We start from the raw sequence: 12394 nt of genomic DNA on the forward strand, positions 1-12394 counted from the left end.
CTAAAACCTAGGTATCAACATCTAAATAGTAGTGGTTGCATGAGGTTGTTGCGTTGACATTGGCTTTACGATTTATCTGATGGTCCCCACATGCCATCGAAGATGCTGGGGAAATCCAGTTGCGCTGTACCATTATAGAAAAAAGGGGTGGGTGGGTGTAAACTGCTTTCAATTAACATTGTTTGGCATTTTTTTCTTACCGTTTACGTGGATTTATATATTTATATGGGCAGAGTGTTTATTTATTTTTTACATGTTGCCATCATTTATAGACATTTAGCTTTTAAACAAATGAACAGACTATAGTTTTAACCTCATTCCTATCGTGTTTTCAGTAGTGGAGTCTGCTCAGTTGTCGACGACGGTAGACGCAGTGAGGCGGTCCTGATAAGTGTACCAACAAATAAGTCTGTCTTTAGTTAGCTTTGTTGTATTATTTCATAATTTATCAGGGTTACCAACTACTGGGTAGAGTTGTAATGGCTTCATCGGATGTTGCTCGGATGCCGGTTAGTATTTTTCTTCCTTTTGGTTGGTTGTCGGTGCTCTTGACAGTTTCGTAGGGAGTGTCCGGGGCTATCATTAAGTTAGCTCCCGCTAGCCCGATACCTACACGGCTGTTCCAAGTGGCCGATTCACAATAAAGAACCGCACATTTGTAATTCACGTCCACCAACAACCAGAACATCAGGCTTGGTTTTTTTAAATTTAATTATGTAACTTTTCTAAGGGGTTCCGTGTTGCTTCCTTCAACAAATTGCACCGCTGATGACGCTATGTTGCTAACACTACTCTAGCTTCCCCACAGGGAAAAGTTGATGAACATAGTTGTTAGCAGCTCGGTTAAACATTCCTGTGGTAGGCTACTGTTAATATCGCACCATTGGGGCGCTAAAGCGTTTAGTCATGTTTTAATGGAAGAGTTAAGTGTATGTAGTAAGACTTATGCTATGTTGCTCGATAATAGCCACTTAATCTCGTATTTGTTTGACTGGAATTACGTAAATAAACATGCTGTCGATACTTCGGTTGTTCGAAAGTGTGGTGTGGTCAACACCACTTTCGAACAACCGAAGTATCGACAGCATATATAGTTATCAAAAGTCGGAAGTTTTATAATAGGGAACTGTTTTAACGTTACATTGTAACTACTTTTACCACATTATAACTAGGCCAGTGTTACAGCCCTATGCTTAACCGACTAGTTAAGCCTGGCTCAGGTCAGAGGAGGTCGACGCAGTTTGAGGAAGATGTGGGTGAGAAGAGAGGCGGTCTCTGGGTTTACACTGGAGATACTTGGAGCTTAAAGCTAATGAACAACCCCTCCTGAACCCTTTTTATTTTATGTTTAAGATTCCCATATTATCTGCCCAAATAAATCACCATTGTGTTTGTTTACATTACATTCTAAACAAAGTATTCAGGAATGCACTGCAGCTACCACTGTTTTTCTGCTGTTCTGTGATCTTGTTCGTGTGTAGCTCTTAGGACCAAGCTACAACTCCAATTCGTTGTGTAACCCTGCTGAATTGATCATTCAATCATTAAACAAAATAGTCTCTAAACGTTTAGAAGATGTATTTACATTAGTTGCCTAGAACAATTCATATGTATTGCGTGCTAAAATGGTAAGATATTGAACAATCAACCTACAAATGGATTATTTGGTGATTTCATTTGAATGATCTTTCATTAGGGCATTTCCAAATGTATATTACCTATAATGTGGTATGGATAGGTGAAGACATATTGCTAGAATCTGCATTATTGTGCTTCCCTCCAACCAACATTCTAAATTATGAAGCTGATGAACTACGTCTTGCAAATGATCAGTGCCTAAAGTTGCACTTCCCTGGGTCATTATTTTGTTCCTTTTTTGAGGGGGAAAATGGCTGCAGTATCTTGACATTAATCTGCCTATTTGTGTAATTTCTTCTTCAGGAGAAAGCAGTCCGGCCCCTGGGCCTGGCTGGCCATGTGGGCTTTGACAGCCTCCCAGACCAGCTTGTCAACAAGTCTATCTGCCAGGGCTTCTGCTTCAATATTCTCTGCATCGGTACGTTGTCATGCACACACAATTACTAAAAACAATACACACACCTTCATTGTAAAAACTGGCAGACAATAAGATTTTTAGGAACATTTAATTGAAAGCAGTTTATTTGAAGTCAAAGTGCTATCACACACTAGTAAATTAGATCTCAACCACAAAGATGAATAACAAAAAATGGCGTCTTATCTTTTCTTGCTCTAGGTGAAACCGGCATCGGGAAGTCTACCCTGATGGATACTCTATTCAACACGAACTTTGAGAACTTTGAGTCGTCCCACTTTGAGCCTCAAGTGAAGCTGCGGGCCCAAACCTACGACCTGCAGGAGAGTAATGTCCGGCTACGCCTCACTGTGGTCAACACTGTGGGCTTCGGGGACCAGATGAATAAACAGGAGAGGTGGGAGGAGGAGTGTGTGCGAGAGGAATACTGACAGACGCTCAAAGGGTTCAATAGTTTTCAGTTAACCCACATTTCTGATCTACCTTTAATGTCTCCCTGTAGCTATCAGCCGGTGGTGGACTACATCGACAAGCAGTTTGAGAGTTATCTTCAGGAGGAGCTTAAAATCAAACGCTCTCTCCACAACTACCACGACTCGCGTGTCCACGCTTGCCTCTACTTTATCTCCCCCTCGGGTCATTCACTCAAATCTCTGGACCTGGTCACCATGAAGAAGCTCGACAGCAAGGTAGGAGAAGGATCACTGTGTGTGTTTGGAAGGGTCAGACATGGCCATAATTACAGTATACCAAGGCATTGAGAAATCCAGCTGGCACGATTTTGCACATTGCCATACATACAGACATTTTTCTTAGATGTTGTATTTTTGTTTAGTGCCTCAAACACTTGACCGGGGTCAGCCTCTTCCGGGTAGAATCAGCAGCTGAGCTCAGAGACGGCATCAAAACTCTGTGCTAAATTGCTCATATTATTATACAATTATGCTATGTGGCACACCTTTTTTTTAATAACTGATATGTAATTAATACATTTTACATAAACATTTAAATAGCTTTTCAATAGTTTCTGCTAATACTACCATGAAAATATTCATTCAACATTGGGGGTGGACAAATTCCAATAAAGAAAGGTGTGTCCAACTTGTTATGTGTAGTAATGTAATGCTGCATTGATCTGGAGTCATTGGGTCATATGACATAATAGCTATTAAAAACCATTACAACTTTTAAGGAAAAATTGCTGATTTTCCCATTAAAAATATTAACATAAGTATGAAGTACTAAAATCAAATAAAAAGAGGTGTGTCTTATTTATTTAGTCAAGCAATTATATAGGCAATGGATTTTAAGTCACATGGTCACATAACATGGAAGCTATTAAATAAACAGACAAACTAAAATAAAGTCACACATCAATAATACAAATATGTGCCATATAGGATACATTTATTATTCAGCATCATTTTCATAATTATGAGGAAGTTGGCACAGGGATATTTTAATTAGATTAGTTTTGGGTCACTCAAAAGGTAACTTGTTGTTGTTTAAGAGCGAGGGCTTCTTCTGCCTGTCTTTGAAACTGAGACAGAAGACCAAAGTAAATGTCTGCCAAAAATCCAAACTATAACTAAGTGACTCCTCTGAGTTTTTTCTCAGTACTCCATCATCTCCGACGATGTGAAAAAACTAGATCCCGCCCAACAAACTAGTAGGGGTGATGGATTTTTTTCAAGAGATAAATGCAGGTTTAAGAGGAGGGTACATTGATCTGAAATGTGCCTGCATTTAATGGACTGACTCCAGTGGACATCGACATTTTAAAATGGACTTGTCAATTCGCTCTGCTGCCATCGACCCCCCCCCTTAATTGCACATTGTTTAGGAGAGATGTCAATATAAAACGTAAATAAACACGCTGTCGATACTTCGGTTGTTCGAAAGTTTGGTGTTGACCCTATAGAGTTATCAAAAGTCGGAAGTTTTATAATAGGGAATTGTTTTAACGTTACATTGTAACTACTTTTACCACATTATAACTAGGCCAGTGTTACAGCCCTATGCTTAACCGACTAGTTAAGCCTGGCTCAGGTCAGAGGAGGTCGACGCAGTTTGAGGAAGATGTGGGTGAGAAGAGAGGCGGTCTCTGGGTTTACACTGGAGATACTTGGAGCTTAAAGCTAATGAACAACCCCTCCTGAACCCTTTTTATTTTATGTTTAAGATTCCCATATTATCTGCCCAAATAAATCACCATTGTGTTTGTTTACATTAAATTCTAAACAAGTATTCAGGAATGCACTGCAGCTACCACTGTTTTTCTGCTGTTCTGTGATCTTGTTCGTGTGTAGCTCTTAGGACCAAGCTACAACTCCAATTCGTTGTGTAACCCTGCTGAATTGATCATTCAATCATTAAGGCGAGACACCCCAGGTGAATAGGGTACTTTTTTTTAACTTAAAGGTATCAGCTAGAAATTTCTCCAGTTAATTACTTACAATAAGGCAATTGTTTTTTGTATTACAAGTTTCTGAAATAGCATGTTTAAATATGCAAATTATCCATTATCTCATGAAATATGCACATATTTTAACACATTTCAGGAATCGAAATCTGAACTTTGGATATAGCCAGATTCAAAATTCTTGTTTCATTTTGTAGTCATATTAGTATCTAAGGCTTTTACAGAAGGGATATTGGATATCTCTTTTTATCATTCCATAAATCAGAAAATACTGTCAACAGCCCTAAAATATCAATTTTCGCCATGTTTTTAGGTATACAATGTTGTATAATTCAGGCTATGAATTATATATGAACAAACCCTTCTGTAAAAGCCTTCATAATATTGATAGGAATATAACTGGAAGGTTTGGTGTATGTACGTGCTACTGAAGTTGACATTTCGAACTCAGAGTAGGAGAAAAAACTCATTTTGAGAAAACGACCTTTAAAGATTGCAGTGAGGCGCTAGCTAAACCCTCCTGTTCTTTGGATGACAGCTTGCGCATCGACGCACTCCGTGAAGGTATTTCATGTTCAGGGTCATTTTTTTTTTTATAACCTTGCTTCGTGCAAGTGACAATTGTTGGCGTCTTCTCTGTGAACGATTTTTTCGCCGTTCTTTTGGCATTTTGAGATTTCATTTTCTAGCTGAAAGCTAACCAGGAAGGGTTTTAGCACACCACGTGACGCATCTGAACGAATCACGTTGTCAGAAATTGACACCAGCCAATGAGATTTCGTTTCTTGGTTTAAGACCCCTTTGTGCTTTCACGATTGGTTGCTGATACAAAGGAAATTACCATATTTGGATCTGATGAGATTGTGCAGGAGAGACACAGCTTTCCAGCGATACCTCTGTTGACATGGTGCACACAGCGGTCGTGGTACTTTATGTTACGTTGGAATGCTAACTTTTGGTAAATTTAGGAGAAATCTACAGACGCAAATAGACAAACTATAGTCAAATAAACACTTAAATGTGTATTTTGTACGTTTTCCTTCCAAAAGCCTGAAAGAAAACATGTTATGGAATCAAAATAGCACAAAATCTCAAAATTGACCAGTACTCGAAAAACGATGTTTTTGCCTGCCGTGTCTCGCCTTAAACAAAATAGTCTCTAAACGTTTAGAAGATGTATTTACATTAGTTGCCTGTCTGTAAAACTGAGACAGAAGACCAAAGTAAATGTCTGCCAAAAACTATAACTAAGTGACCCCTCTGAGTTTTTTCTCAGTACTCCATCATCGCTGACGATGTGAAAAAACTAGATCCAGCCCAACAAACTAGTAGGGGTGATGGATTTCTTTCAAGAGATAAATGCAGGTTTAACTGGAGAGAGGAGGGTACATTGATCTGAAATGTGCCTGCATTTAATGGACTGACTCCAGTGGACATCGACATTTTAAAGGAGACATGTCATGGCCATTTCCACTGATCATAATTCCATTGTTGAGGTCTACTAGAATAGATCTATATTGTGCAATGTTCCAAACTCACATTGGTTTCTCAAACAGCATCTCTAACTGCGTGTATTCACTGAATTTCACTCTCTGCCTTTAACGGCTGGTTGTAGCTCCAATAGCTCCAGCCCCACCCTCCCTGTGAGCACAGTGTGCTCTGATTGGTCGGGACGTTGTGAATCGCGCTAAGCTCCGTGGAGGTGTGGTTTCCTTGTTTAGCGATACACAGCCAAACTCACCCTGAGCACACACAAAGTCACAGCCGAAGTAAAAACAATAAGTGTGGCTTGATATTGAGTAAGAAAGAGGTTGATAAACGCTGTGAGAATGGGTCTGCAGAGAGAATCCCAACTGTCTGTTATCAGCCTGCAGCCAGGGAGGAGAAATCAGCAGAGCTGCCTGCACTGAGTGAGTGTGTGAGGAAGTCCGTGGATTGGTCAATTTGGACCAATCAGCCTGGTCATAGCTCTGGGAGTGTCCAGGAAGAACATGAGAAATCTCCAACGAGGCGTTTTGGGGAGCGTTTTATTCCCTACAGGGTGTACTTTGAGGGGTTTTGACTCTGCAGACCGTTTACATGCATAAAAACCTTCACAACACACAAGGGGACGGGTAATAATCGGAAAAGCATGACATGGGACCTTTAAAATTGACTTGTCAATTTACTCTGCTGCCATAGACCCCCCCCCCCCCCCCCCCTTAATTGCACATTGTGTAGGAGAGATGTCAATATAAAAGTAAAGACCTGTATCAGGGACCGTGCTGTGGTTGTTTCTAGACTTTCCTCCAAATGTTTTTTTGGTAGAGCTTCACTATCCAACAGACTAAACCCTGAAGTCCCTTCCCTCTTGAAGTGGTCCGAAACTTTCCCATGCTCCCTGTGTGTCGTGACTTTGTGTTTTTTGTGCGCGTGTGTGTTTTCACTGCTCTGGAGTGTCAGTAACCCTGGATTTGCATGTGAATGAAGGAGAAAAAGCAGTGGAATGCTGTAATCACCACACACACACACACACACACACACACACACACACACACACACACACACACACACACACACACACACACTCCAGTTATCCCTTTGTGTCACTGTACAGATACACACAGAAAGAGCCATTTATTGAATGTGCAGCACTGACAGAGAGACAGTCACTCACTCAGACGGCTAAAGGAAAATATCTCCTAGCATTGTTTTGCTTTCTGTGGGTTTGGGGGGGGGGGGGTCTGGCGCAGAAGCTTGTCTCATGATAACCCAGCCTCTCTTTGGTACGACGAGACGACGGACAGGCAGGAGAGGAATGTGGGACGACTTGGACACAGAGTGGGCTGCGGGGCCAGAAATAACATCAGTGACCTCGGTTTATATAACGCATATCCAAAAGCTTTAAACATCTCGATAAAGTCATTAAAAGCAAAACAGTTGGAATAGTTTTTGTTGAATTTATTATTGTATGTACCTTGCGAGAACCAGATTAATGGATGCCTTTGTATCCACCTAGTTTCATTCTTTCTTTATCACAACAACTTCATAAAAAATGTCATCGTATGTCCTGGCACAATGTTATCAGTGGTTTTCAAGAAGTCATTATTACAAAAATATGTTCTATTAAAGGTGTGTTTTGTTCTCTGAATTCTGCGGACTGCTACCATGTACATGAATATGTTCCCCCTCTGCTGCAGGTGAACATCATCCCAGTGATCGCTAAAGCCGACACCATCAGTAAGAGCGAGCTGCACAAGTTCAAGATCAAAATCATGAGCGAGCTGGTCAGCAACGGGGTCCAAATATACCAGTTCCCCCTCGACGACGAGACCGTCGCTAAGGTCAACACTACAATGAATGTAAGAAAAGCACATGTTAGCACATATTACACCTCATTAGCTGGGGTCCTTTCCTTATACGGGTTATTGCGAGATAATAACCAAGTATATAAATGTGCTCCTAATTACAATTGGCCTTTTACTTTAAACTGTTGTACCTATTGTCGGTTCAGTTTTTGCAGAAGTATTATCGATCGAGCCTTGCTATTCGCCTGCTTGCAGTTTGTTTAAACGTATAATAAAATCAACTTTTTTTCAGGGTCTTTTGCCTTTTGCGGTAGTGGGCAGCACCGAGGAGGTCAGCGTGGGCAACAAGATGGTGAAGGCTCGTCAGTATCCCTGGGGAGTGGTTCAAGGTGAGATGGATCATTGTTTGTTTCTTTGTCTGACACCTGTCTTTGTTTTGATGAAGCTCTTGCCGTTCATTTTAGCAATGGTTGAATTGAAATCTGTTTGTAGACCTGCATTTGTTTCCCTTCCACAAACACCCTTATCCCATGTAGAAATAAGTATTTCAGGCTCAATACAATAAGCACGTAAAGAACTAACATTACAGTCAATATAGTGGATTGTCTTATCTAGGTCTTTTTCAAAGGATTCTCAAAACACTGTTGAATATCAGCCGGATGTCTAATACTTATACGTGTCGGTGTGTGTCAGTGGAGAATGAGAGTCACTGTGACTTTGTGAAGCTGAGGGAGATGCTCATCTGCGTCAACATGGAGGACCTGAGGGAGCAGACACACACTCGACATTACGAGCTGTACAGACGCTGCAAACTTGAAGAAATGGGATTCCAAGATACCAACCCAGAGTGCAAACCCGTCAGGTGAGTTCACAAACACCTGCGGAGACACAGTACAACCAAATGAACCACTGACAACTGACTGTGTGGCTGTGTGTGTGTGTGTGTGTGTGTGTGTGTGTGTGTGTGTGTGTGTGTGTGTGGTGTGTGTGTGTGTGTGTGTGTGTGTGTGTGTGTGTGTGTGTGTGTGTGAGCAGCTTGCAGCAGACCTACGAGGCCAAGCGGCAGGAGTTCCTGGTGGAGCTGCAGAAGAGAGAAGACGAGATGAGGCAGATGTTCGTGCAGAGGGTGAAGGAGAAGGAGTCTGAGCTGAAGGACGCTGAGAGAGAGGTACACAGATACTCTTTATAACCTTGGAGTATGGGGACTTAATTTCAAAGCAGTCCAGGAATGTCAGACAAGACAAGTTGGCTTAGTTACACTTATTTGTTGGACAGAACAATGCTGTATGGTTAAAGTACTGTCTTTCAAACCTCGGAAGTTACTTTATTTTCCTTCTTAGAAGCGTTAATTTTTTGTGTAGTCATTACTTTTTTAAATAATTAAATGCATATCTTATTTTTCTTTAAAAAATATTGGGGAAACAAATACCATGAATGTTTCACGATATTAATTCTTCTACTGGATAAAAGCAAAGGAATTGCATTCCAGCCAAAGTAAATCTTTGTACAGTTCACATCTAATTTGTTGAAGTGTGAGAGACCTCATTATGAGGAAAACAACTTGTTGCATCATTTCTATTTGCTAATTTAATAAGGAGATCTAATGAGTTTGCTTGTTCTATTTGGTACCATCAACAATGGAGGCATCTCTGTAACTGGGCCTGTTCTCTGTGTTTCAGCTGCAAAGTCGCTTTGAGCAGCTGAAGCGTCTCCATGCCGACGAGAAAGCGACTCTGGAGGACAAGAGGAGGAACCTGGACGACGACCTGAGCTCCTTCGGGAAGAGACGAGCGGCCGCCCAGCTGCTGCAGGCCCAGAGCCTCACCGCCAACGGCAAGAAGGACAAGGACCGCAAGAAGTAAGAGGCCTCTCTTATCTGTAGGCAGTGAGGGTAAATATACTTTCTTCAGTCACCTGCTAGTGGAATGAATGTGAGGCAGCCCATCTGTTGTCTACTGCTGTTGACTGAGTGGATTTAAGGTCGAAATGATGTCTTTTCTTTTGGGTTGATCCCCCTGAATGAACCTCTCGTATTTGTTTGTAGTTCAAATGCTTAAAGTGCAAAACAGGCATTTTTTGAAGACATTAAACTGGCTTACAGATTTATTAAATATTGTAAAATAGATTCTCATCACCCTGCAATTTTTTTTCCTCTTCCAGCTCTGGCTTCATGTGAACACATCGGGATCTGAAGTACACTCCAGTATAACCAGTGACACGCTGGCCACCATCTTTCCTGCCCTTTGTGGCCAGTCTCAAACACTAACCATGCAGGACCCCCCTCCCACACACACACACACACACACACACACACACACACACACATACATACATACATACATACATACACACACCAGCAGTGTGTGCAGGTTTCTGCCAAAGTGTAATGACTGTACCCATGAATCCTGTGTACACTTTCTTAAATGGTATTTTTAATCTTCTTTGTGGGTTTTATACCTCTGTGTAATATTTTATATTTATCCTTTTGTACACATATACAACTGTTATTTTCCATATACCTCCCTTACCTTTGATGTTGTACTTGTGCCCTGAATGAGGGACTCTTTACACAGCCTCCTCCCCTAATGCTGTACATTGATCAAAGGAATTACCAACATTATATTGAAAGGGACCTCTTCACAAACATTTAATCTGTTTTGTATTGCAGTCAGCTAATGAGAAAGACATCTGTCACATGCTTCTTATTTATTATTAAGCCCCTTTCTGACATACATATCATTAGGACATTTGAGTCCATACGTCTAGATAAATGCCACTCTCTTTGCCATGAGAGTGTATCAGGTCATCAGTAAAGAGAGATAAACAATCACTTAATTATTTCTGCAGCTCACAGCTGTTCTCCAGCAGTGAAGTGTGAGTAATAGTCCTGTCATGTTTAAAAAGAGCCGTCAGTGAATAATTACACCACTGAGACCTATATTCAACAGATTTGTAGCTAAATCCAGCACGGCACCAGAATCCGTGTCTGAAAGGGCTTTAAGTGATCTTTCTCAAAGCTGTTTGAATGCATTCATCATCAGGGGCGCGGGGGGGCATTATAACTCCTTATCCTTTTCCTGTATTATATCCGAGTGTTTTTCTCACATCTCCTTTATGCTCAAACCATGAACACACCAGCGTCACAGAACCCTGCAGGAGCAACAGTGTTGGTCCAATCCCAGTTTTCTAGTCTGAGGCTTGGTTTTGTATTAGGTACATGTTACAGCATATATTTATATACATTGTTTTATTTTGCTCCCATATTTTCTTACTGACACAAACAGTCGAAGTTTGCAATGCAGTCTGCCTGAAAAGAGAGACTCATGAGGAAATGCTTTACGCGGAGTCAGTGTTTGTTGACGGGAAGATGCATTTGTGACTATTTTTTATAATGAGACAGGGTTTCACACTTCAAAGCATTTGTTCAGTACAGAGTAAACCACAACAAGTGTGATTTATAAACCAACATTTACTCACAAACATTGCCACTTTATATATTTACACTAGTGCTTGATGTTAGTGCCTTATCTGTGTGAAGCTTACTTACACTTAACTCGTACATCCAGGGAAACACCGATTCCTAACAGAGTAAATCTTGTTTAAGACACATTTGTACTACGCTTATATTTATGGAATAAACAGTGTTATTTGGGAGCTTTCTTCTTTTAAATAAATCCTTGTATTTTTGTCATGATTCACTCTGCTTGTTTGTTTTCATCACACAGAATGACGGTTACAATGTTTTGACAAAGTGTGTATATATTGTTTTTGAGGACGGTTCATCACAACTATCTTACTTTTGGTATAAAACGGTATTCAGCAAATTACTTGAAATACTCTCCATGTTTTGCTTTCCCTTCTACCACTCACGGTGGAGGAGGTTGTGATGCTTTACTAGTAAAACTATCAATACCAGAATATAAAGGGTTAACTGCTCTGTATTTAGCTACTTTTCAACAAATGTAGTAAGACTACAAATGCATTGATGCAATATGCACATTTTTAAAGATTTCACTTTCTCCAGAGGTGGGAAGTAACTAAGTACATTTACTCAAGTACTGTACTTAATTACAATTTTGAGTTACTTATACTTTACTGGAGAATTTGCATTTTATGTTACTTTGTGCTTATACTCCACTACAATTCAGAGGTAAATCGTGTACTTTTACTCATCTACATGTATTTAATACCTTCAGTTACTTTACAGATTTTGATTAATAATGTGAAATATTATTAACACTTAAATCAGACTTTAGTTACACCTGGAGTAAATCCACAAACTACCCTGCAGAATACCAAGTCATTAAAACTAGCTGCTCCTTTACCAGCTTTGAGAACACTTTAATGCATACATAATTATAATCAAAACATATATACTATTCTGAAATGGACCCAACTGCATAATGAGTACTTTCACTTTTGGTTATCCAAGTATATTTTGATGCTAATTATTTGTATACTTTTACTAGAGTAACCTTTAGAATGCAGGACATTTACTTGTTACAGAGTATTCCTACACTCTGGTACTTTTACTCAAGTGCAAGATCTGAGTACCTCTCACCTTTTCTCACAAAACACCACTTACAAAACATCAAACTTCAGTGCAGACAGAGAATTATTTGTTACAGTGTC

At 40.2% G+C, this 12394-nt stretch overlaps 1 protein-coding gene across 2 annotated transcripts; it reads left to right on the top strand.

Moving 5' to 3' along the window:
* The first annotated feature begins 217 nt into the window (after positions 1-217).
* Positions 218-11456, top strand: sept10 (septin 10). Of its 2 annotated transcripts, none has more exons than XM_034236843.1 (10): positions 218-509; positions 1942-2056; positions 2255-2450; positions 2556-2742; positions 7655-7816; positions 8055-8151; positions 8456-8624; positions 8798-8930; positions 9442-9653; positions 9923-11456. In XM_034236843.1, the coding sequence occupies exons 1-9, from the start codon at positions 480-482 to the stop codon at positions 9622-9624; spliced, it is 1272 nt and encodes a 423-aa protein (XP_034092734.1). In that variant the 5' UTR covers positions 218-479; the 3' UTR covers positions 9625-9653; positions 9923-11456. The 2 variants fall into 2 exon arrangements, with proteins under 2 accessions (XP_034092734.1, XP_034092733.1); XM_034236842.1 differs by having other exon boundaries at positions 9442-9620.
* The last annotated feature ends 938 nt before the right edge of the window (positions 11457-12394 follow it).

This window comes from Gymnodraco acuticeps, unplaced genomic scaffold (genome assembly GCF_902827175.1).
Source record: "Gymnodraco acuticeps unplaced genomic scaffold, fGymAcu1.1, whole genome shotgun sequence".
NCBI lineage: Eukaryota > Metazoa > Chordata > Actinopteri > Perciformes > Bathydraconidae > Gymnodraco > Gymnodraco acuticeps.